The sequence below is a fragment of the Heliangelus exortis genome, chromosome 23 (genome assembly GCF_036169615.1).
Source record: "Heliangelus exortis chromosome 23, bHelExo1.hap1, whole genome shotgun sequence".
In the NCBI taxonomy this organism is placed as follows: Eukaryota; Metazoa; Chordata; class Aves; order Apodiformes; family Trochilidae; genus Heliangelus; species Heliangelus exortis.
Window position 1 is genome coordinate 2,932,542 of NC_092444.1, and position 24,583 is coordinate 2,957,124.

Below are 24,583 nucleotides of genomic sequence, written 5' to 3' on the forward strand. Positions count from 1 at the left end.
GAAAAAAGAAAAAAAATCTCCCTGTTGGAGAAACAAATGACTCTGCCCAGGAACAGGAGCTGGAAGGAGGAATGAAGCAATGAAGTAGGAATAAAGAACATTTCTCATGGCAGCTGCCACCCCCCCAGCTCCTCTTCCCAGGGCTGGAGGTGTTGCAGGCACTAAGCAGAGGGGAGAAATGAGCCAGGGTGAGGGGGCTGTGGCTTGGGTGGGATTTCACTTGTCACTCCTGTCATTCACTCCCGAGCAGGGCTGGCAGCTGCAGCACCCATCACCCATCACCCATCACCCATCACCCACACCCTGACAGTGATGGATGGGACAGGAGAGTTGGGACCTTCACACCCCAACCCAATCCACATGAACCTCCTGCCTCACCCAGAGGAGTGTCAGGACCCCTCTGCCACCACTTCTGGTGACTCCTGCACCTTGGTGGCTTTGTGGCAGCACTGAAGAGCTCTGCTGGGCCAGAGGAGCAAAACTCCCCAGCAAGCTCCATCCCACCCAGTAAAAAAATTCAGAAAACCAAGATGGAACATCCAAAAAAGCCAAGAGATAAAACCCAAAAATTAAAATTACGTAGAAATTTTTTTTAAAAAATTAGAAAAGTAGAAAATTAAACCAAACCAAAACAAAACAAAACAAAAAACAGAAACAAACAAACAAAAACAAAACAAAAAAAACTTCCAGGGGCTTCCAGGAGAAGGAGGAGGATGGGCGGGAGGAAGGCAGGAGGAGCAAAAACCCCCAGCCAACTCCATCTCACTCAGTAAGAAAATTCAGAAAACCAAGATGGAGCATCCAAAAAAGCCAAGGGATAAAACCCCAAAAGTAAAATTAAGTAGAAATTTTTTAAAAAATTAGAAAAGTAGAAAATTAAAAACAAGCAAAACAAAACAAAACCAAAAAACAAAAAAACAAAACCAAAAAAAAAAAAAAAAAAAAACCAAAAAACCCACGAAAAACAAAAAAACACCAAACCAAAACCCCTCCAGGGGCTCCCAGGAGGAGGAGGATGGCTGGGAGGAAGGCAGGACATCGCTCCCTGAACCTTCCCAGCCGGAGCCACGGGGTGGCAGCAGGGATCTGCTGATGGAGAGCCGGGGCCAGAGACTCCGCTCCCCATTCCAGACACAACTGCGAAGGCGAGAAACGGGAGCAGTTTGCTCCTAGGAGCAAATCCCGAGGGAAGATGATCCCTGGGAAGCGGGACAGGTGAGCATCACCCTCCAGCTGAGCTTCAGGCACTCTGCAGGGTGAGGGGGACACATTGGGGACCTCCATGTGACAACCCCTCAAGGGCTCCCAAACCCCCTCCTCTCTGCAGATGGACAAGGGACAAAAGCACCATGGCCAGGAGGGCAACCAAGCCCCCTCTGAGCCCTTCCTGATCCTCCTGGGGTCAGTTTGCTGCCAGGCTCCTGATGTACCCAGCTCCTGATGTTCCCAGCTACTTCCCCACGTGATGGACATGGATGGATCCTTAATGCTACAGAGGGACAGGAACTTGGGCCCCATCTTCAAGCCTCCAGTGCCCAGCAGCAAGAACCTGGCAGCCTGGTTACAGCTGTCCCAAGGAAGCTTTCAGCCCCTGGAAAGGGAAAGCTGTCAGAACCATGTGTTGGTCCTGCAGCTCCAGGTACCTGCCAGGGTTGTGTCCCTCTGGGACAGGGCAAGGACATCATGCTGGGGGTGGTGTCTGCAGCCAGATGAAACCAGGAGGATCTGCAAACCTGCTTTGAGGAGTTCCCTGGGTGAACTTGAAGGCCCCAGTCACTGAGTTGGCACAGGAGATGGAGGGCTGGAAACCCCAGCAATTTTCACCCCATTGTTCATCCTATTCCTCTTCTTCTGGAGCCCTCGGTGGGGTTGGGACCCCAGGAGGGACAATCCTGGGCTGTCAGAGGGGACCTGGCAATCCTCCCCCTCCATGGGATTCCCAGCAGGACCACAGGGGCCCTGCTTGCCCACCCTGCTGCTCCCAACAATGCCCTGGTGGTTGCACACCAGGGACCTTTAAACATCAAGGCAAGATGCCATTTGGACAAGGAGAGGTCTTAATAAGAGATCTGAGCTTAATCATCCCCCCCCTGGCAGGACCAGGCTGTGATTTATCATTAAATGTGAGGACAATGTGGTGCCCCTGCCACTGAAGTCAACAAAAAACAGATTCCGGGCTCCATTCCCATTCCCATGGCATCGCCTCCAGGGTTTTTTTAGCAATTGATTTTCTATCCTACTCTCAACTCATCCAACAACTTCCTTTGGCTACCCTGGAGCTGGGAGGAGAAAGGAGCAGGGCAGCAGCTCCTGGGGTGAAACCAGCTCCACCCTGGGACCTCTTTGGGATTGCAGTACAGGGGAACTACTTCCAAATTTGTCCTTTTTTTTCCCACTAGACCTTGTACCTTGGCCTAACAACTCTTGTCCCATTCAGGAAAGCCTTTTTCCAGAGAGATGGGGGATGTTAAGCTTTTCAGGGTGTTTTCAGGGGAAAAGAGCAGAAAAAAATATTGGATTGAGCCAGCTTCTGCCTGGAAAAGGAGCCAGGACAAATGGTAACAAAGCCACACTTCTTCCTACATTTGAAAACTTGGGGAGAAAGCACAGGGAGAGGATGAGAGGAGCCAAGAAGAGTCTTGAGTGCCCACACAAGGTCTCCATGGCCCAGAACCAGTTTGGGGAGGTTCAGCTCAAAACTGTCTGATGGTTTTGGCTCACCCAACCTCCCCTGACAGCACAGAGGAACCCAACAAGGTGCTGGCTGCTTTTTGTGTTGGCCCAGCCCAGCAAGGTCAGCCCAAAGACACACTCCCAAGCAGGCAGGGGTTGTGTTAGAGCTCATCACCTTCCTCCCCTGCACCAGGAGAATGTTTCCAGGCCCTGATCCATCACAAAATCTTTCACTCTTTAGGAGGAGGTGGGGAGGGGAGGAGGGAGGAAAAGTCTTGGCCAGCCTGAAGCTTTCAACTCCCCAAGAACAGAGCAAGACCAAGCAGAAGCCTGATTTTCATTCCAGCCAGATCCCAAAGCCCTTCTCCTCCAAGGATTTCCACCCTTTAGAAGTTAATTCCCCAGCAACTTTATTTTAGAGCAATTTTCAGTTCCCATTACCCCTGCTGCGCCGGGCGATAAGTCTGAACCTCGCCTCCTATCTGGCTCCCTCCAGCCTGGGAGATTGCTCTTACCTCTACCCAGAAGAGCTGAGGTGATGGTCAGAAAGTGGGTCTCTGGATTATGATAAGGGAAAAGGTGGTTTTATATGCTGAGCAGCCTCGTTACCTTCCCTCCCTTTCCCTGGGCCCTGCACAGGTTATTTGCCATGCTGCTCTATCTCCTATCAATAGGAAACAGTCGAGAGCAGTCGGTGTGTGTTAGAGGAAAAGACCCTTTTGCAGATACTGCATCATCCAAGGCTAATGGAACCATGGGCTTAAAAAATTAGGCAGGTAATGGCTTTAAAATAAAATAAAATAAAATATTCCCCCCACACCCCCCCAAAAAAAAGTGGCTTGAAGATGGAAATATTTGAGTTTTAAGACACAAAGATAGAAACAAAAAACCAAAACAAACCTATTTTACTGTTCCAGGGGAATTAATCCTTTTGGTGGCTTGTTAATTTGCTTTTGCTAATGCTAAGGAGTAATTTGTGAGTGTTCAATATCTGCTTTTCAGGAGAGGGCCCCCCGACCCTGCTTTCCATTACCCTGGGCATCCATCCAGCCCGAGGAGCTGTGCTGAAGTCAATGGGTTACTTTGGATTTGGGCCAAAAGAATTCAGATCCAAATCTCCTCCCATGTTTGTGTTACAGGGACCTGATCCTGCATTGCTGCCACCCCAGGCACTGGGTATTGTCCCTTGTCCCTCTTCAATGGGTATCACCCTCCTCCCAGTACAGGACTGGCCAGCACTGGAGGGTTTCCTGGTGCCAGAAGCAGGCAGCCAACTCTTCAAAGACTGTGAGCAGATTGAAAGCAAAACAATTAAATTACCTGCTTTCAACAGTTTGTCACCTACATCAAATATGAAAGCAAAACAATTGATTATGGAGAGGAATTAAGAGGATAGAATCAACCTCTCCCCTCCTGTCGAAGGAAAATTCAGGAAATTAGAATTGACTCATGGAAAAAAAGAAAATACCCTCCTGCCTTATTTACTGGCAGTTTTCAGTGGTTTGGGTTTGTTGGTTTTTTTCTTTTCCCCCAACTTTACGGTGCATTAGTGACTGGATTGTCTTTCATCTCAGGCCCCTGAGCTGGTCTCAGCTACAAGAAATTATGTTGAGAAGTCAGCACTGAATTAAAGGAAGCCCCCCCAAGCTGCCCACCAAGGGGCTCTTCTGAGCCAACATCCATCCTCTGCTCCCTTACTGTTAAACAGAAGAGAATGTTCATTTTCTTGACGTTTCCAAGCACTTTTTCCACCTTAAAACCAGCCTGCAGAGGCTCCCGTGGGCTTTGTTGGACTCAGTAATCTTGAGGACCCTTTCCAACCAGGATGATTTTATGATTCAGGACCCAAGCACATCCCCAGTCACTGAGCAGAGACCTTGTGGCCAGGCTTGGCTACCCACAGGCAAACCCTGGAGATGAGTTCAGGGGCTTGATCCTGCCCAGTTTGCACCAACCCAAACCCCACCACCCCCCTCCAACTCCACATCCAGGGAGGGGGAAAACCCAGCCAGAAAAAAAAAAAAAAAGGACCCCTTGACTTCTACACCCCTAGGACAGCAGTTCAGATGCTGTCACCCAGGGTTCCTCTTAGATGGCAGTGACAGCTGATTGCAGTTTTAATATCTATTTAATTATTCTTCTGGTAGCAGTGATTATTGCATGAGATGAAGCCCCCTGAGGCTGAGCCACCTGCAAATTTCTGTGTTTCTGGAGATTTATCTCCTTCAGACAAAAAAAAATTATGCATTTCATAGACTGTGATTTCCCCCCCCTTTAATGTTTTGTCTCCCTTTGAATTGGTGCAATCACTACTACAGAGTGAGAAAAAAAATGGCTGGAAAGATATATTGTAAAAAAACAGAAGAGAAACACCACCCAGCCTTGCATGAAACTTCATTGCCAATTTAGCAAGGTCTGAAGATCCAAAAAAGATCCGAACACCTAAACAAGGTCCCAGCACCTAAAAAAGGTCCAAACACCTAAACAAGAGGTATATCCACCTCCTGCATGTGTGGGAAGCAAACAATCCCTCCTCCCAAACACTTCTGGGCAGAGATGGAGACAAAACCATCACTTTTGGCCTCCACTTGCCCCATCAACACAACCCCAAGTGGAGAGAGCTGCTCCTCTCCCTGCACTGTTCCCCCAGTTTGTGGGTTTGCTGGCGTCCAAATTCAGATGGAAACCATTACCTGGCATTTGAGTGATAGAAACCCAACCAATAGAAGGACTTTTTCTTCATCTTCTAAAAATACCTGGTCATCAAAGGCAGCACCTCCAAGGAACAGCTCAGCATTGCTGAGAGTCTTAAGGCTCCAGGGGTGAGGGGGCTGCCTGGGCAGGGGGTGGCAGCCCTTAACTTAGGAGCTAATAAACCATTTTCCTCCCTATTGTGGCAGCCTCCTCCCACCTCCTGACCTTTTTCTTCTTGGAGTAATTAGAAGCTACCTGGTGGGAATAAAAGAGGGGGAATTGGAGGCTTGCTCAGAGGGATTTAACCTTTTCTTCCCCCTGGGCTTGGTTTTTTTTTGTTTTTTTTTTTTGGCTCTTCCTCAGAGCTGGAACCACCGAAAATTCCAAGTGGATTTCTAGAGGTGCTGCACAGCCTCTTTGCTCCTGGAAAACAGCAGGATTACAGCTCTTTGGAAACTCAGGAGCAGCTCCAGGGAAGATCTGCAAAATCTCCTTGTCCTGTAGAGCTCATCATGCACAGGGTAGTGAGGAGCTAACAGAAATATTGTCCTGCTTTTACTTAAAGATCCCATCGAAGTTAAATGATGAAGTCTACAGGAAAAAGAATAAAATCAGTTGTTTGGAGGAGAAAGCCAAGTCCAGAAGGACCTTTTCTCCCACCACCACAAGGGAAGTTTGCAAACCAGCTTTCTGAGAAGTAAAACATGTCCAGCAGCTCCTGTTGGTTTAGAACCAGCTTGCTTCAGGCTCACACTACTCAGTGATTTTTTTGCTGATTATCAAAAATATAGAGATGATCTCAGAAATATCCCTGGGAGCTCAGGCTGTTCCTGCATCCACATCTTTCCCTGCATTGCTGATACCCAGGAACATCCTCATTGGCTGTTCTGAGTCACTGTCTGTGTATTAATTCCTTTTTTTCTGTGTATTTATTCTGGGCTTTTTTTGAGTAAAGTCTTTTTCCAGCAGAAAGATGATTTGATGCAGTCAGAGGAACCTTGTTTGGTTTCTCCTGACCACCAGTCTGAGCTGCTTGGAGATGCTCTGTTGAACCAGGGGGTCTGGTGCTGTTAAAATTCCCCTGTTTAGCAAAGTTTTGCCTTGAATATCAATAATTAACTCCATTAACACCAGGCAGGCTGAACTCCCCCGATGTGAGCTGGGAGGGTGTTAAAAAGATCTTCTGTCCATCTCTTTCTTCTCTGTTGGGAGAGGAACTGGGGGGGGAGGATGCCCTGGCTCCAGATCCAAGTCTTTTCAGGACACAGGTGAGCTGGGAACTGGAAGGGAGAAGGGGGAGAAAGCTTTGTAAATGCACTTTTTGATCTACCTTAACAACTGCTATAGAGAATTAAATGGAATTCATTTCTATGATGAAGGAATTAATGGCAATACGGGGAATCAGGCTCAGGTAGGAGACTTGAATCCAAAGAAGGGAATAAAGCCTTGAAATTCAAATGAAAAAATTATTATATAAGCATAAAGGGAAGCTATTTTACACCTGTAAGACTAAATGTATAAATATGAAGCAACTGCTCCCTCTGGGAAGAGAGGATTGTGCTTTTAATTCACCCAGACAAATATGCAGCTTGGCTCCATCTGACTCCTTCCACTTCAGGAAGGACCAAACCTAAACCCTTTGTGGTTTTTCCCCTCCATGCTCACAACTTCTTCTTGCTTTTGCCATGGTCTCCACTTTGCTGGCAGCCTCCTGGGCTCAGAGTGGGCTGCGAGACCCCAGCTTTGGGCTCTGCTTTACCTGGGTCTCCAAGGGCTTGGGATCCCCCTTGCCTTCAGGGAGGACTTGTAGCTGCTCCCAGAAAATCCAGGAAGCTGTGGAAGCCTGGAGAGTAGCTGGGCTGTTAGATCCAAGCATCTGGGTGGACTTTCTCCACCCCACCCCCCAGTGGAAGGAAGAAAGAAAGAGTGATGTCTTTATGGGGGTGAGAAATGTTCTGGGCCTTAGCACTGGAGTGGGACTAATCTGGGAGCAGGTGAGTTATGAGCCAGATAAAGATGGATTTGGATGCAGATCCACTGTGGAGGCAGCTTGAGTTATTTGAGGCCAGGTGCTTTTCTCCCTTTTCTAAATCCAGCTCTAACATGCCTGAAGCTGAGCTTCCCAAAAAAAAAAAAAAAAAAGCACCCTGGGACCCCCATCCCCTTGTTCCCAGCCTCATCTTGGAGCCCCGAGATGCTCAGCAGCCCCCTGGGAGCAGCCATATCCCTGCCACCTTTTCCAGCAGCCTGGTCCCTTGAAACACACAATTTGCTGAACTCCAGGAAGGTGCAAGTTAGGAAAATCCCCTCTTCTTTTCACCCCTCTTCTTCTGCTCCAGCACCATCTCCTTGCTCTCAGCTCCTCTCTCAGTGTCATTTCTAACCCTGAGAAGTCAGACAGAGGGAGAAAAGTGTTCTCCTGGTCTGGAAAAGCCACATGAAATAGGAAGCCAGGGCAAACCCAATTAGTCTGTGCACCCTGACAGAAGTAGAACTGAGCCTTTTAGCATGGAGGAGTTAATCTGCTTTAGAAAAACTAAGCAGGGAGACTACCAGTGGAATGGAAGTTGGTGCAGGGCTGTTGAATATCTCTAAAGCCACTTAGAGGTTCAAAGAATGAGCAAGGCCATTGCCAGCCTTATTATTTTGATTTGTTTAATGAAAATACTTTGCTCATTCCATAGATGTTATGCTTTGATAAGGTAATTGTGCAAGGGCACAGCTTACATCTGATTAATGCTGCACCCTGGGCCAGTTAAACCTTGGAGAGGCAGAGATCCTGGTGGAGCTGGGACCCTCTGCCTTTTGTTTGGCATCCTGATAGAGTTGGAGGAGTTCTATTCTTGAGTTTGGGTCTTGCCTTCCCAGGGGAAAAAGAAAAAAAGACAATTAGTTCCTGGGACACACACAAATGACCAAGGTGGCCAAACCCTGAAAAGCTGTAGGGGTTGTGTTGGCATATAAAAAAAAAAAAAAAAAAAAAAAGTGTGTGTGTGTAAACTTTTTCTTCAGTCCTAGTCCTGGAAGTGAAAATTCTTTTCTTCCAGCTTTAGGGATTCAAAAACCTCCTGGCTTGATTGCCTGGAACTTTTTTTCCTCCTTCAGCAGTGAAGAGCATCTCTCAAACCAGCAGAGCTTCTTTCCCCCAAGAAAGAGGAGGAATCAAGAGAATTGGAGCTCCACGTGCACCCTGAGGACCTCGCTTTGGGATGACCAACCCAAGACTTTATACTTCCCTTCCCCACCCTCTCTTTGCTTTTTTCAACTTCCCCTGCACCCACCAGCAGCTTTTAGCAGTAAATACAGTTCCTTTTTTGCCTGGAGCCCCTTTCAGGAGCTGCCTCTCCCAAGGACATAAATACCTGGGGACATCTGGGGGCTTCTGAGACCTGGGACAGTGCAGGGCTGGGAGGAATCAGGCACCAAATATCTGCACCCCAATCCCATCTCCTTCCTTTAGCAGCTTCTGGGCTTTAAGGCAAATAAGAAAAACTTCTTGGTGGTGTTGAGCAGGGGTGGACTTGGCTTCCCTGGGCCTGGAGCTGCTTTTCCAGCTCTCAGGCACTTTTTTATCCAGCAGCCTGGTGGTTTTGTTTTGTTTCCCTGTGCTGCAGATTTCTTCTCTCCTTTCTGAGTCTTCTGAAAAAGGAAAAAAAAAAGAAAACCCAAACACTTCAGACTGACTGTGTTACTCTTCCACTCCCGATTTTTTCAGTGGTCATTTTAAAAAAATGCGGAAGTCCCTCAGAAATATTTTTTTTAAAATCCCCGGTTTTCAAGGTGGATTTATCGCCCTTTAAAGAGAGATTTATTGGATAATCGCTTAAAAAAATAATGCTTATTACTCCGGGATCTCAAGTAGAAAACCTTCCCACATAAGTAATCTTCTTGTAATTGCAGAAGGTAGCAACTTTTCATTAAATAATTCATCCCCAGGTGGTTTGTTGTTTTTTGTTTTTGTTTTTCTTTTAACTTGGGGAGGGGAAGGGAAAATCGGGATAAAATTCTTCAGGTTTTAGTTGACTAGAGGAGATGCATCGAATTATCTTCTGAGAGAATTTCTGGTTTCTAGAACTGCAGCGCTCTAGAAACGGGATGGCATCCCGAAAATAATAATAATAAGAGGAATTTATTTTTGCAGAGGATGATAATTAATAATAATGGAGGACTGGGACTGCTCTCCTCCGGCACAGTGATTTTTCTGGGCAGGTTGAGATAACCTGTGTGCATCTTGCTGAAGTCGAGCATTGGATGGATACAGAGCCCTTTCCCCCCCCAACCTGGTGGTGTCACCCCCACCCAGGGGACAGCCAACACCTCGCCTTTGGAAAAGCCCCTTCCTCCTCTGGAGGATGCAGAGGATGGATGCAGGGGTTAAATGCTCCTTAAAAATTAATTTTTATATTTTTTTTTTAAAAAACAAAACACCTCGTTCCCTTCTGCTTCTGTTTTTTTCAGCGCTGATTTCCAAGCCGGTTCTCCAAAGGGAATAGTGATATATACGGCATTTATCAACCAGAAACATACCTTAGGAAACCATGGAGATGCGCAGGGAAAAAAGGGGGAAGCGGGGAGGAATTCTGCCCCGGCTCCTTTAAGCATCTACTTGCTCCTTTTCCTGATTGATGCTTGTTTTAATCTATTGCTCGCCGCTCCCAGGAGAGAAAAGAAGGGGTCTCTCTTTTGTGAACATGGGTAATGAAGCAGAGCACTGGGCCAAAAAAAAAAAAAAAAAAAAAAAAAAAAAAAAAAAAGAAGTAAAAAAAATTAAAAAAGAACCAATTCTAAAAGAGGGCTCCCGTTTTCTCGGTTGGCTCCCTGGGTGTGCAGGTAACATCACCACCTCCTCCCCGGCCCCCAGATCTGCATGTGAAATCGCCATTTCACCCCTGCACACTCCTTAATTGTTAGAAAAATGATTTGTGAAATTGCTTTCCAGCAGGAGTGTGTGTCCACACACACAACCCCTCCCCCGGCGGGGACAGTCCCCTGTCCCCCCCTGAGCCCCGAAACAAACCCAGGGGATGCTGCTACATGCCACTGAATCGCGATGTGAATAATAATAATAATAATAATAATAATAATAATAATAATAATAATAATAATAATAATAATATCATCTCTTTGCTTAGTAGTTGTCCGGAGCCGGCAGCAAGTGCTGAAGGAGAAAGTAAAGTTTTTTGGGGCTGTCGGGTTGGTTGGTGTGGGATTTTTCCCGTTGCTTTGGGGGGCTGTTTTGCTTGGTGGTAGTTGATTTGTTTGTTGTTTTTCTTTTCTCTTGAAAGTGTCAAATCTCACCCCAATTCTAGAGGATGGGAGGGGGGAAAGCAAATGCTGTGTTTGATGTGTGATTATTTTAATTTTTTTTTTTTTCGCCCGGCGAGGTAACCCTAGAGCGGCGGGGAAGGCAGGGACGCCAGGCTCGGGTTCTGTAGTTTCATCTTCCCCCGGTGCTGGGAGAGCAGAAATATTTAATTTTCAACTTTATTCCCAGGCTCTTTCCCCCATCTAAGCAAATGAAAGGCAAATAATTGAATTACTGCCGCGCTGGAGGAATGCGCTGGAAAAAGGGGCTGCGAGAGGCTCCGAGCTGGTTCCGCTCAGCTCTGCCCGTTATTTTTTCCGCGGAAAACTTCGGGAATTTGGTGGGGTTCTGGGGGCAGAGGGATGGAAAGAGTCTTTCTTTTCGTTTGCTGGAGCCCTGAAGTCGGGACTGCGCCGAAATGAGGAGACTTTGGGAGCAACTTGACACCTTGGAAAGAATCTTAATGTTGCTTTTTGCCTTTTTTTTTTTTTCTTCCTTTCTTTTTCCCCATCCCGTGGTGTGGGGCTTTGTTTGTTGTTGGGTTTTTTGTTTGGTTTTTCTGGGGGGGTTGCTTGTCTGTTGTTTTTTTGGTAGTGTTTTTTTCGTAGGTTTTGTTTGTTTTTTGGGGGGGTTCGGGGTGAATTTTAGGTGTGGAAACGTGAGAAAAAAAATCTAAATCGGGGCCGCGCAGCGAGGTGGGTGCGAGTTTAGGTTGAGCTGTGGAGCTGCAGAAGGGGGGGGGTCGGGAAATGAAGAGGAAGAAGAGGGTGAGGGATGAAGATGTGGCCGGACTGGGAGGGGTCCAGCCAGGGCTTTAATTTCAAAGCAAAAAGCAGCACCAGGAGAGGTGGATTAGGGGTGATGATGCCCTCGGGGGAAGACCGGGGAGGAGGGGTGGGGGGGACGGGGACAGGGAGGAGATTTAGGGACCACATTTTAGGTCCAGACGGGTCGATGGCTGCTTTGTGTGTGTCTGTGTCCCCCCTCCTCTCCCTTTTAAGGGAGGGGGAAGAGAAGTTTCCAGCGGTTTGCAGGGCAAAGTCCTTTTACAGCTGCAAACAAAAGGGTTGGTGAGCCCTGGCGTCATGCCCCGCTGCGAGGAGGATTCCTACCCCGCTCCTGGTTTTTTTGGGGGGGAAACATTGGCTATTTGTTCAGCCCGTCCTGGGTCAACGAGCGAGCCAGGGGGCAGCTGGCGGGAGAAGGGCGGGGAGCATCACCAGAACCCCCCATCCCTCCCTTCCCCCCAAAAAAGAATGATGCCAGCTGGGCAGCTCGCAGCTTGGTTTTTAATAAAGATTGGTAATGAGGGAGGAGCGCTCGGAGCTACCTGGGGAGGGGGGAAAGGTGGTGGTGGGGCTGCTCGGTTACCCCCAAGTGGGGATCGGGGAGGGGGGGATGCTGCGAGTTTAGCGCAGGTAGGAGCGGGGTAGGACCAGCCGCTTCCCATCAGCTGCTGGCGAGGGGGTGAAGGTGGATCCGAACCCACAAATAAGCAAGGCTGGACTCGGGGGGTCTGTGTCTGTGTTATTTGTTTTATTTTTGATCCATGCTGCATCCCCTGGCTCAGGATCAGAACCCCCCCGGGCCGGCCTTACTGACCAAAGATGCTGTAAAAGCCCCTAACTTTCTTAGGCAAAATAATAATAATAATAATTAATGTCACCCCCAAAAAAACCCACACCTTTCTTAAACTTTCCCCTCACTCCTTTCTCCCCAGAAGATTTTCACACCGGGGGAGGGGGGACCCCAACTTTCCATCAAAAGGAAGCCAAGCCTAGTAATGAATAATAATATATTTTTTAAAAATAAAATAAAATAAAAAAATTTAAAAATTAAAAAAAAAAAAAAAGCGAGCCCGTAGCTTTGCCTGCGTGCTGGGAATCTTCTGCTTCTTATTGGTCCCTGGGCCCCGCCGTGGTACCCCCTTCTCCGGCCGGGAATAAAAGAAAGGAGCCGGAGCCTATCACAGCTCGCTCGTCCTCCCCACGGCCCCAACTTCAGCGCTTTAACAACTTCCAAACCCTCCATATCTGACATTCCCCCCCCTCTCCTCGCTCCCGCCCTCCGCCTCCCACCCTCCCCCCCCCCCCATCCCCAGCATCCCTTAAGCCACAGGCACCGACCGCTCTAAAAAAAAAAAAAAAAAAAAAAAAAAAGCAACAACTAAATAAGGGGGGGAATTCTGCTCCCCATACGCCTCTTCCATCCATCCCCCCCCACGCCCCTCACCCCCCCCTCAGCCCTAAGCCCAGCCCAGCACCGAGGCAACTTTGGCTGTGGCTGCTTCTCCCGGGTTACATTCCTCCGGAGCGCCCGCTCAGGCCGGTTGTGACATAGCCCTAAAACTTTAAGAGGAATTTCTGGTGGGTGATTTTTAACCCCCTTCCCCTCTGCGCTCTTTTTCCCATCCACCTCCTTTTTATTAGTAGTATTGTGGGTTTTTTTAAAAAATTACTATTGTTTTTATTATTTTGGCTTGGAGCACAGATTTCTCCCTTGTTTTGCAGCCGCGGGCTGGAAGACAGAAGAGCTTCGGCTCCGAGGAGACTCAACCCCGCAGCCCCCCACCCCCAAGGCTCTCTCGGGGCCAAGGGGTGCTCCCCACCCCCCCCTTTCCCCGCCCCAGTTTGGACCAGACTCACTCCGCAACCCCAAATCCCCTTCCCCTTACCATGGCAGCTCTGCCCGGGACGGTGCCTCGGATGATGCGCCCGGCTCCGGGGCAAAACTACCCTCGCACAGGATTCCCTTTGGAAGGTAGGTTTGGGAAAAGCACCTCTCTATACCGCTCCTTCCACCCCCTGCCCCCCCTTTGGTGTAACGAGGGGGGGGGGGGCGGGCAGGGCTGCAGCTGAACTTTGCAGCTGGGCTTGGGGGATCCCGACCTGAGCATCCAACTTCGGTTCCGTCCCCTTCCCTCTGCAGCTGCTCCGGCCCCGCAAAATTACCGGGTTTGAGCTTTTTTGTTTGTTTGGGGGCTTTTTTTGTTTGTTTGTTTGTTTTCTTAATTATTATTATTTTCCCTCGTTTTCCCCTATTTAAAGTAGTACCAGATTTTTTGGGGACAAGTTCTCACGGTTTGGATGTTGTCGTTTTGGTGTTGTTTTTTTTAAACCTGCAAATATCGTTTAATATCCCCGAAAAAAAAAAAAAAAAAAAAAAAAAAAAGATGCGGGAAAGCCAACCAAATTGGTTGTTTTAAAATTCTCTAAAAGAAAAGAATAATTAAAAAAAAAAATTACAACAGCCCGGAGGTGGGAGCCATCCACTGAGCTGTCCTTGGGCTGGCGAGGGGAAAAGGGGAGGGGGGGGACACAGACTTTGTAGCTGTCACCTCTCCAAGTGTCATCCTCACCTCGCAGCACATCAACTTTCCCCATTATCTCCTTTTTCTTTGTGTTCCGGGGTTGTTGTTTCGGGATGGGGAGGGGGACGGGAGGGGAGGGGGAGAAGGAAAGAGAAAATTAGAGCGGGACCCTTCTCCCCGCATTTATTAACCAGGCAAATTTCATCCAGCCCGTGATCAAGTGGCGAAACTCAAACCTGTGGAAAACCACGCAGGCTGCAAAACACACAAGCTGGGGGGATTTGTTAAAGTGCTTTTCTGTAGCAAATGAAGTAAAACAGACGGCAAGGGAAAGGATCAAAGGATTACAACAATATTTGCACAACATGACTGGGAATAATGAAAAGAGAGAGCGGCCGGCGGTTTTAGTACCTCTTGAATGTAAAATTGGCCACTCGAGTGTTATCTGTCGATAATGATATATCCAGGGAGCGCTGGCCAAGTGACTCGGAATTAGTGGTGCATGATTCTTGTTAAATCGCGAGGCAATTTCTGGAATCGACTTTTCTTTGTATAAAGGGGGAAAAAGAAAAAAAAATCACACACATTTCCCCCCCTCCCCCCCTGCCTTCCCCTGGCCCTCGCCCCCTCCAGCCTTTCTGCAAATTACCCAGCTGAGTTCTCCCCTCTCCCTTTTTTTAACTTCTTCTTTTTTTTTTTTTTTTTTTTTTTTTTTTTTTTTTTTTTTTTTTTTTTTTTTTTCCCCAGCCTGTGAAATCATATTAATCTGCAAGATCTACATTGCGAGATATTAAACAAATTGGGGAGGGGGGAGGATTAAGAAGCCGCTGGTTCCCCCCACCTTTCTTCTCCCCGCTCCAGGCGGGGATGCTCCGCGCAAGGTGTCGGGGGATCCGCGCTTACTCCGCACTTCCCCAAACCGCTCAACAAAACTACACACACACAGATTTAAAAAGGGCCCTGTAGGGTATTTAAAGGTTATTTTTTAAAGTTTGTTTGAAAGCGGATGGCCCTGTAATTTGAAGCAAGAAGTGCAGTGCGGTTTTTTATAAGTAGGGGGAGGAAAGGGGAACTTTTTGGGGAGGTTTTGCGATGTGGTTTTAAAGCCTTTCCCGTCGGATGCTGTTTAAAACATAGGTGGGAAATGTCAGCGAAAAAAAAAAATACAGCTATGGGTACAAACGGCGTGGGTACCTCGGAGCGATGGGCGGGCGGGTCAGGGTTTATTTTTATTTTCCCTCTGTCGGGGTAAAATCTCCTTGATGGAGAAAAAGACCGAGGCCAGGGGATGGGCGGGAGGCTTTTCCGTTCTTTTAAAAATTCAAATACCTGTGCGTGGCGGTATGCGTCCCGTTTTGCTGGATTTTTCCCTCTTTTAACTTTTTTCCCCCCTTCTTGTTCTGTGTTTTGTTGTTGTTGGGTTTTTTTTCCCTTCAGTTTCCACCCCGCTAGGCCAGGGCAGGGTGAACCAGCTCGGAGGGGTGTTCATCAACGGTCGTCCACTTCCCAACCATATTCGACATAAAATCGTGGAGATGGCTCACCACGGGATCCGGCCCTGCGTGATTTCCCGGCAGTTGCGGGTCTCCCACGGTTGTGTCTCCAAAATCCTCTGCAGGTACCAGGAGACGGGTTCCATCCGTCCCGGAGCCATCGGAGGCAGCAAACCCAGGGTGAGTGCAGTGCTGGAGCCGAGTTAAACTCATGTTCCTGTTAAAAATAAATAAATAAATAAATAAAATGAAGTCAATGAGGATTTTTTAGGGGGTGAGAAGTTGGTTTACTGTTGTTGTTGGGTTTTTTTTGAGGCGGATACGCGGGGAAAAGGGAGAGAATGGGAAGGGGGTTTAATAAAGCTGCAATTTGCAGGCTCAGAATGGGTAAAACGATGGGTGCAGAGTTGAAGGCTATGAATAAATTTGAAGTGATTTCCCCCCCCACCCCCGTGTGCAACAAGTGGTGGGCGTTCAAACATTTGCTTCGGCCCCACTGCGTGGGGAGAAGGCGACCCGGGGTGTTTCGGGGAATAGGAAATCCCTGATTTTCTTAGGTCCCCCAGAAAAGCATCCCCTGTATCTCCCCCGGAGCCCTGGGTCTCATCCTCGTCCCCACAGGGTCATTATTTTTAGAATGGCCACTATTTGGGAAAGAAGCGACTTTGCCCGGCTTCATTATCCTCTTTTTTGCCCCCTTCAAATCCCTGTTTTTAGCCCCCGAACCAGCAGGCAGGGAGAGGAGGTTTGACCTGAGCTGAACACCTTCTCTTTTCAATTAAAAGTGTTTTTTTTTCTCTCTCTCTCTCTCATTTTTTTTTCCCTTTCTTTCCTTTTATTTCTTTCTTCCTCCCCTTCCCTCGGCTATGCACCGGTGTCCCTTGATCACAAAAGCAGGTTGCGACTCCCGACGTGGAGAAGAAAATCGAGGAATACAAAAGGGAAAATCCCGGGATGTTTAGTTGGGAGATCCGAGACAGGCTCCTGAAGGATGGACACTGCGACCGCAGCACCGTGCCCTCAGGTGAGAAGACAACTTGGCAAGAAGAACACCCCCGTCCTGAAACCTTCAGCAAGATGGAGGGAAATTATTCTTGCCATCAGGGAAAAAAAAAAAAAAAAAAAAAAAAAAAAAAAAAAAAAAAAAAAAAAAAAAGTTCATATATATATGCATTTACAGGGGTTACAAACACCCTTTTCGCCTTTGCTATTGTAAGGAAAAAAAAAAAGAATTAAAAATCACAAACCCACAGCAGCAAATAAACAGCAGGCAAGAGGGGGGAGGGTTATGCCATGGCCAGACTGTGGTCTGGTGGAAAAACAAACACAAACAAACCAATTTTCCCCACTTCTTCCAATTGCCTTGGAAGCAGAGGGGCTCACGGGGTGGAAGGAGCCTGCAGGGGCACAGACCCCAAAGCCAGGGCTAAAGGGGCCCCTGGGTGCCCTGGTGGGACTTGCTGTGGGGGCAGCTGAGCAGTGTTTCCAGCAGCCAGGGCCCCTTGTTGCTCCTTAAAAATGACCCCATACCCCAAGATCTGACCCACAGGGACATGTGAGTCCTTTAGGTCCTGGCTGAGAGTTCCTCTCTTTTTTTTTTTTTTTTTTTTTTTTTTCTGGGGGCTGAGCCCTTTCTACAGGGCACACCTTCCCCAAAAAGTGGGGTCCAGGGCAGGGCCCAGGTCTGAATTGAGGCTCTGCATCCCATTTGGGTTTGAGGGAGGTGAATTTGAGTGCTGGGGGGACAATGGAGCAGGGTTGAACCTGGGGGTGCACACCTGGGGTGTCAATACTCCATGGGGCGTTGCACACAATTGGGTGCTGCTTGTGTTGGGTGTCTCAGGGGGATGGCGATGAGCAAGCCCAACTATAGGTGTCCAGCTCAGCAGCTTGATGAGCCCACGGGTGTTTTAGAGGGTGCAGAGGACCAGGCAGGTGCATCCCCACGGGAAAAGTGGGTGCAGATGCCCTTGGTGGGGATGCGAGGCCTCCTGCCCAGGTCATGCAGCTCCAGCTTGGGTTTTCCTGGATGGTTTCCACCTCGCCTTCCCAGGCAGCTTATACTTGCCTTTTTGTCTTTGACTGTCTGAGGTTTAGTGAGTTCGATTAGCCGTGTGCTACGCATCAAATTCGGGAAGAAAGAGGAAGAGGAGGACTGTGACAAGAAGGAGGAAGATGGGGAGAAGAAGGCCAAGCACAGCATAGACGGCATCCTGGGCGACAAAGGTAAAAAGTGACAGTGTGGGCACCCAGAGCCGGGCTGGAAGGGACATTTGAGAGAGGAGGGGACACATCCCTCCCTGCGAGAGTAAGATGAGGGGTGGCTCCAAAGCCTCTGGTGTTGATGCTTCCCAAAAATGAGTGGTGGCAGAGCTGAGGGTGTGATGCAAAGCCCTGGGAGCAGAAGGTGGTACCCGACCCCTCCGACTCCGGGTGCCTGGGAAGGCTTCCTCTTCCCAGGAGGAAGAGTTGTTGGTGTTTTGCTCCGGATCCATGATTTGTCAAGAGGGAAAAGAGATGGCTTGAGGGGTGTGTGTGTGTGTGTGTGTGTGTGTGTGGAGAGGCATCCCTGATTCTTAAATGAATTTGTTAAACAGATTTCTCTCCTGCTCTCTAAGTGGTCCCCTGAAACTCTGCCTGACAGTTGACCGATTTGGCCAATCAATATTAATTAGAGCAGCCGGGATCGGTGCTTGCCGCGGGGCCACCGGTCCCAGGGATGCACTGAGGGGAAGTAGGGGGGGTCCTGGGGTCAGAGGAAACCGGGGGGAGGCTGAACCCCTAAATCAAATCAGGCAAACTCAACCTGGCGTTTCTGCTGATAATCGTGAGGCCAGGGCAGTGCTCCCCCCGTCAGCGCTTTCCTCTCGTGGGAGGAGAAATATTATGAGGAGGAAAAATGAAAAAGAGAAAAAAAATTAAAAGGAGGAAAAATGAAAGTTGTGAAAGCTCCTGTGCTGTGAATGTGGGGTGAGGGATGAGGCAAGGTTGGAACCAGCCATGGTGGTGTTTGTGATTTTATTTTTGGCAGTCTCAAGTGGGGGTGATGATTCCCCTTCCCCAGTCCAAAAAAAAAAAAAAAAAAAAAAAAAAAAGGTGGGAAAGATGGAATTTTTACTGGACATAACTGAGGTTTATCAGTGAAGGTGTTTGAAAAGATGAGGAAGTTTTGAGCAAAGGGAGGGAGGAGCTGCTGTCTCAGTTTGGGCAGAAAATTATTTCCTTGTGGCATGGAGTTCGGTGCTTTTTTCTGAGGGGGGGACCCTGCAATTACACAAGTCTAGAGGAAGAGCTGCAGGGAATTTGGGTTTGCTTGGTTTTTCTCTGCAATTAACGGGAAAATAATGATGATCCAGGTCTGCCAGGGTTGAGTCAGTTGGAAACTTGGGGAAAATTGGCGAGATCGTCGGTGTCGGGTGAAGAAGGAGCTGGGGGGAGGAAGGGGAGAATTATTTTCCATGTGGAGAGGGTTCCTGCTCCGGGTGTGGGAAGGAGGAGGGGGTGGTTTACAAAGTTTCTCGCTAACTAACAAGTTTTCCCTATTTTGGGACAATGCGGGTGAGCGGGGGAAATACTGAAGTGGGGGAACTGGGGGCAGGAAAAAAAAAAAAAGCCTATCCGTGTCACCATCAAATGTTACCGAGAGTTTAAAATTTAGGTACAGAAAAGGGGGTTCTTTAAGGATACGATCTTTTTTTTTTTTTTTTTTTTTCCCTTTACCCCCTTTCTCCCCCCTTTTTTCCCTCCTTTCGTCCCCCTTTTTCTGCCCCCCCTTTTTCTGCCCTCCCTTTTTCTCCCCACTTTTTTCTCCCCCCTCTTCTCCCTTTTTTTCCCCTCTTTCCCCCTCTTTCTTCCCCCCTTTTTTTTCCAACCTTGAAGATGAACTTCACTTACAAAGACCTTCAAGTCTATTGAAGCTTTATAAGCAAAAGATTCCTGACCACAAAAGCAAACAGTAGAAGGAAAAAAAAAAAAAAAAAAAAAAAAAGAAAAAGAAAAAAAAAAAGAAAGAAAAAAAGAAAAAGGGAAAATAAAAAGGGGGGGGGAGGGGGGGAAAACCCTAGGCTGCCTTAAAAATGGAGTAAAGGGATGGGGGAGGGAGGGCTTGTCTATTCTCATTCAAAATTCTGCAAGGAGGAGAAAAAGTTGGGACAAAGGGCCAAGGAAGGGAAGAAAGGGAGATAAATTATTCAAAACTCCCTGCTGTTAGATAGTTTTGTAATATTATAGGACCGTCTGTTGGCAAAAGGATGGCCGTTGGACGTTGCAAAATGTTGCTTGTGATTTGGAAACAGGCGATGCTCATTTGCAAATCGGGCCTATTGTGTCGGCGGAAAGTTCCCCCCCTCCATCACTTTGGGGTGTTTTTAATTTTATTGGGGCGGGGGAGGGAGATTTTTGAGTTCGAGATTTATTTTATTTGAGCCTCACCGCTTGGGGGGAAAAAAAAAATTAATCTGCTGATTGATTTATTTTTTTTTTCCTCTTGTCCGGGAATGTTTTCCCCATCACCATCCCCAAAATAAAGAAGGAAAAAAAAAAAAGAAAAAAAAAAAAAAAGAGAGAGAGGGAAGGAGCTGGAGGCTTTTTATTCCTTAATAACATGCAGAAGTGTGTGTCAATAAGGAAAACAAAACGCTCCCTTCTTCCTTCATGGGTAATATCGCGGACAAATAAAACACGAGCCCCCATTTCTTTATGAAACCAGCTCGGGTTGAATCGAGGGCTAATTTGGGCAAATTCCTGATGCCGGAGCCCGCGGAGCGCCGCGTTACCTCCGAGCGCGCAGGCTCCGCGCCCTCTCCCATCACTTGAGATAAATCGCTGTATATCAGTATGGTTTTATTGCTGGGGTTTTTTTTGGTGAGCTTTTTTCTTTTATCTCCGCCGCAATTGCGCTCTGACTCTGTAGATTTGCGGATAAATCACCTCCCCCCCCCAAAAAAACCCCAAAAACATTAATTTGGGGCTTGGGGAGGGGGAGCATCAACTGCAGCCGCGGAGGGTCGGACCCGGCTCCATCCCAGCGCTGCCACGATCTGCCCAAAGTCGAGCGCAGTTTTAAAAGAAAAAAAAAAAAAATTACCGTCCTCAATGTCTATTTTTCACGTCTGGAAAAAGTTTTAATGGCCCCATTTGAGGTAATTGATGTTTCAACTTGTAAAACACTCAGTGTGCGCTGGGTATTTTTCATTTTATTTTATTTTTTCTCGGAAATAATAAGACTCTAAAGATTTCCCCCTCCCTACCCTGCTAATTTTCTCGGGCGCTTTGCAATAAAATATAAACACTAACGCGCTCCTGACACTTGTTCAGCACCTCTGCGTGGGTTTGGCGTTTGCTTTTTAATTTTTTTTTTTTTTTTTTTTTTTTTTTTTTTTTTTTTTAATGCGTTTTTGTTATTATTGAGGATGGCGTGGGGAGAGGAGGTAGGAGGGGGGGATAAAAACTTTGTTTTGGCCTTTTTCTTCTTGACAAACGCTTTTGCTCCATTTGCGGGTTCTCCTTGCGGGGAGCCGGAGGAAGACAGCCCTAAATGCTCTCTCTTTTTAAGTGTTAAAGAAAGCTTCCACCCTGCGCCTGTTTCTTTCTATCGTCTGCTTGGCATTTAATAATGTTAAGACTTATTAGAGCTGGTAATGAAAACTGTGGCTGTTGAATAGGGAGCTGTGTTGGAGAAGGGTGTAATAGCTCCAAGGCATGCTAAGAAATGTATTTATCCCCAATCAGTACTCACTCTCTGAGTTCCCAGCACAAACGTTAAGTTGAAGGGTTTTAAGGCAGATTAAATTGAGCCTTTATTTCTTTGCACTTTCATCTTTAAACGGCTCACTCCAGCTAGCCCTGGGCATATATTCATGAGGCTTCACTTTATTTTATTTTATATATATATATATATATATATGTATAATTTTTTCCCTCCCCTTGTTAAGCCCGAGTTATTATTATTTTGAAGGGGGGGATTGTTGTTATTTATTTTGGGGTTTATTCGAGAGGGTCACGCGTGGGTGATGCGCTGCTCTCCCTCACACCCGAGGTGCTCGGTAGGGATGGAGGGAGGGGGGGGTGTTGTGGTTATTTGAGCAACCCCCAAATCTAAGGGGGTGCTGAGGAAGGTGCTGAGGGTTCAAGGAGGGAAGAGCAGGAGGGGGAAACCTCATCTTGGCGGGGTATTAATTGCAACCAGACGCGGGGGAAGGCTCGGAGGGGGCAGTGGGGTTATGGGGAAGGCGATCTGCTTGGACTGGAGGGAGAGAGAAGTGCGGGGGCTCCCCCGCACACCCTCCTCCTCCCCACGCGTGTCACCCCGGTCCTCCCTCCCCCCCGCACTGCTGCGGGATGCAGGATGCCTGCGGGAGGATGCTGAGGGCTGGGGCGGTGCTCAAGCGGGTCACAACTGGGGGTGAAAACATGTGGAGGGGGAGGGGGGATTTAAATTATTTTTTCTGCCTGGTTTTATTTCTCTCGACTCCACCTTATTGTAGGGAGTTTTTCGCCCCGATCGCGGCGTGGCAATTGTTGCTTGAGCTGGAGAAAGGAGGGATGGCGGGGGGGGGGTGGTGGTGGGGATTTTTCTTGGAATAATCCAGGTGAGAAAAGCGGTTTGGGGCGGGGGGGGGGATATTTGGACACTCGGAGGTGATAACGATTTAATTTAGTAGAGGTCACTGTCGCTTATGTGGGGGGCACTGGGGGGCTGGAGCCAGGAGGAAGCTCTTTGGGCTGGGTGTACCAAGTCCTGCCAAATTTAATTAGTCTCGGGGGAGGGAAAGGATAGGGAGAAAGAGGGGGGAAGACCCTCCCCAACACACATACACCTGGAAAGGGGCTTTGTTTCTCAAACAGGGAAGGGGGGGAGTGGGGGAGAGGGGATAAGGAGTCAATTTATCAGCAAACAATCTGCATCGATTTAAAACCAACAAGCGCTTTCTCTGTAAATGTATGTTTAGAAGGGAGATGGGGGGGGGGCGGAGGAGGGGGGAGAGAGGGAATAGACACTTCATCAAATCAAGGGATTACGAAAGGTTGGCAATCTAATCAAACAGAGACCAGGCGGGATTTGTGAGTGTTGCGAGTGGGATCAGCTCTAATAATGGGGGGCAGGAAAGAGATAGGGTAGTGTCAAGCAATTCATTGGCTTTAGGCTGAGTTATTCTGTGCATATTTCAGGGAGAGAAGAGGGAAAAGGAGGGGAAAGAAAAGAAAAAAAAAAAAAAAAAGGAGAGGGAGAAGGAAGAGGGGGGGCTGGATGTGAGCACACACGGAGCTTACATGTCACAAAAAAAGCTGAGACAAATGAGGTACAACAATAAACACAGATAACAATTACAAAGGCAAACAGTGGCTTTTGGGAACAAGTAGCTGCAGAACCTGGTCTACATAAACAAAGTAGGCAAATGTTTGCAAGATAAACTCCTTCCTAAATCAAGTGTGACGGGAAGGAGAGAAGAGAGGAGGAGAGATAAGGTTGGAAGGGGGAATAAACGAGTATAATCTAATACAAGACGTTTTTAAAAACAAACTTAAGACAAGGATGCGGGGAGAGAGGTTCAATTATACAGTAGGAAGTGAAATAATATAAGGGAGATGTTTGTGATCCAGGGTTTGTTTGATTGGGTTTTGTTTTGTGGTTTGCTTTTTTTTTTTTTCCCCCCCTTCTTTTTCTACAACATTCCCCCTCCCTTCTTTGGGGGAGAAGAATAGGTTCAATTATAGACCGGGGGAGGGGAAAAAAAGGCAAATATTGGTATGAGGAGCGCTGCCTGGATGGTTGGGTGCCCGGGGTTCAGCTCGGAAGGAAAAGGAAATACATTCTAGACGTATTAATGCATGATTTGAAGGTGGATGGTAGATTACATTCTACTGAAAGGGGTAGGAAGTAGATATTTGGCCATGCGGGGGAGATGGTTGACGTGATAGAGAGGGGAAGAGGAAGGAAACTGTAAGGACTATTTCTAATCCGAGGTTTCGCCCATAATTGGGGTAGGAGAAAGAAGGCAGAGATTGAATTAAGCGGCAGGAAAGGCTGAGAGCAAAATGTGTTATCCAGGTGTGTGCAGGGCTTGTTCGGAAACAAACAGATCCCTTCTTCCCCCCCACCAAAAAAAAAAAAAAAAAAAAAAAAAAAAAGAAAAAGAAAAAAGCGCGTCAACCTCCAAATAATTTAAAGAAGTAGTTTAAGGCTGTGTTGAGGCTTATTCTCTTTTATAGAGACATGTATATGTGGATCTCTCCAAATGAGAATTGTATATAAGAGGGGAGAGACGTGTCTGCAGTGTGGTTAAAGGAATTAGATATTTACCAGTTTGAAATAAGCCTGGTTATAAAAAAAAAGGGAGAGAGAGAGAGACACTGAAAAGATGAGACGGGGAGAACACTTCAAACGAATTCATCATCTGGAGTGGTGAAGGGGAGATTTAGAGACAGTATTGGGAAGTTATTTAGATATTAATAACATATTTTCCTGAGGCGTCAGGAGTGCCTCCATACGCACTTTTTTCTCGCAGCTATTTGGCTGGGTGAAATATGGGAGACCCAAATGTTGGGAAGAGATAACACAATCAGCCTAGCCCTGGTCCTGTGACTGCATCATAGCATTAAACCCGGATTAACCTCCCCTTTCTCCCCCTCTCCCAGTCCACCCCCCCCCCCCTCCCGCCTTCTAGCCCTCCCCCCCCTCCCAAGAAGCTTTCCAAATTTTTCAGAGGAATTTACATGGCAGGATTTTAAAGCACATATAACATTGGCCTTAAAGCTGTAAGGTACTTACTCGAGCATTAGGGTAAGGCAGAGGGGGGGGAAGTATCTTTCTGAAAATTACGTTTGCTACAAAAGAAATAAGCAAATAAGGGACCCTCTTAAGACCTGAGCTTTGGAGATATTATATATTTATAGAGACTATTCTTAAAAAAAAATATTAAAAAGAGGGGGGGAAAAAGCTCATTTCAATCAGCTGCCACATTACTCTTTTCTCCATCACTGGGTTTTGCTGCCTCTTTTTTTATTTATTTTTTAAAAATTTAATCTGAAGTTCAGTCTGATTTGGGCTCTGGGGTTTGTTTTTGGAGGGCGAGAAAATGCTGTGGAAGAGAGTCCCAGGCTGGGAAA

General features: G+C 47.4%; 1 protein-coding gene across 4 annotated transcripts in view; it reads left to right on the plus strand.

Annotated features, from left to right (window-relative positions):
- The first annotated feature begins 13,238 nt into the window (after positions 1 to 13,238).
- The window catches only part of PAX7 (paired box 7), a 101,389-nt gene continuing 90,044 nt past the window's right edge, over positions 13,239 to 24,583 (plus strand). The window contains exons 1-4 of one of the 4 annotated variants that reach the window (XM_071766721.1): positions 13,239 to 13,432; positions 15,420 to 15,655; positions 16,370 to 16,499; positions 17,573 to 17,701. In XM_071766721.1, the coding sequence (XP_071622822.1) occupies positions 13,348 to 13,432; positions 15,420 to 15,655; positions 16,370 to 16,499; positions 17,573 to 17,701 (580 nt within the window). In that variant the 5' untranslated portion in view covers positions 13,239 to 13,347. Of the gene's footprint in view, positions 13,433 to 15,419; positions 15,656 to 16,369; positions 16,500 to 17,572; positions 17,702 to 24,583 lie in introns of those variants that run through there. The other 3 variants (XM_071766722.1, XM_071766718.1, XM_071766720.1) reach the window with 3 other exon arrangements.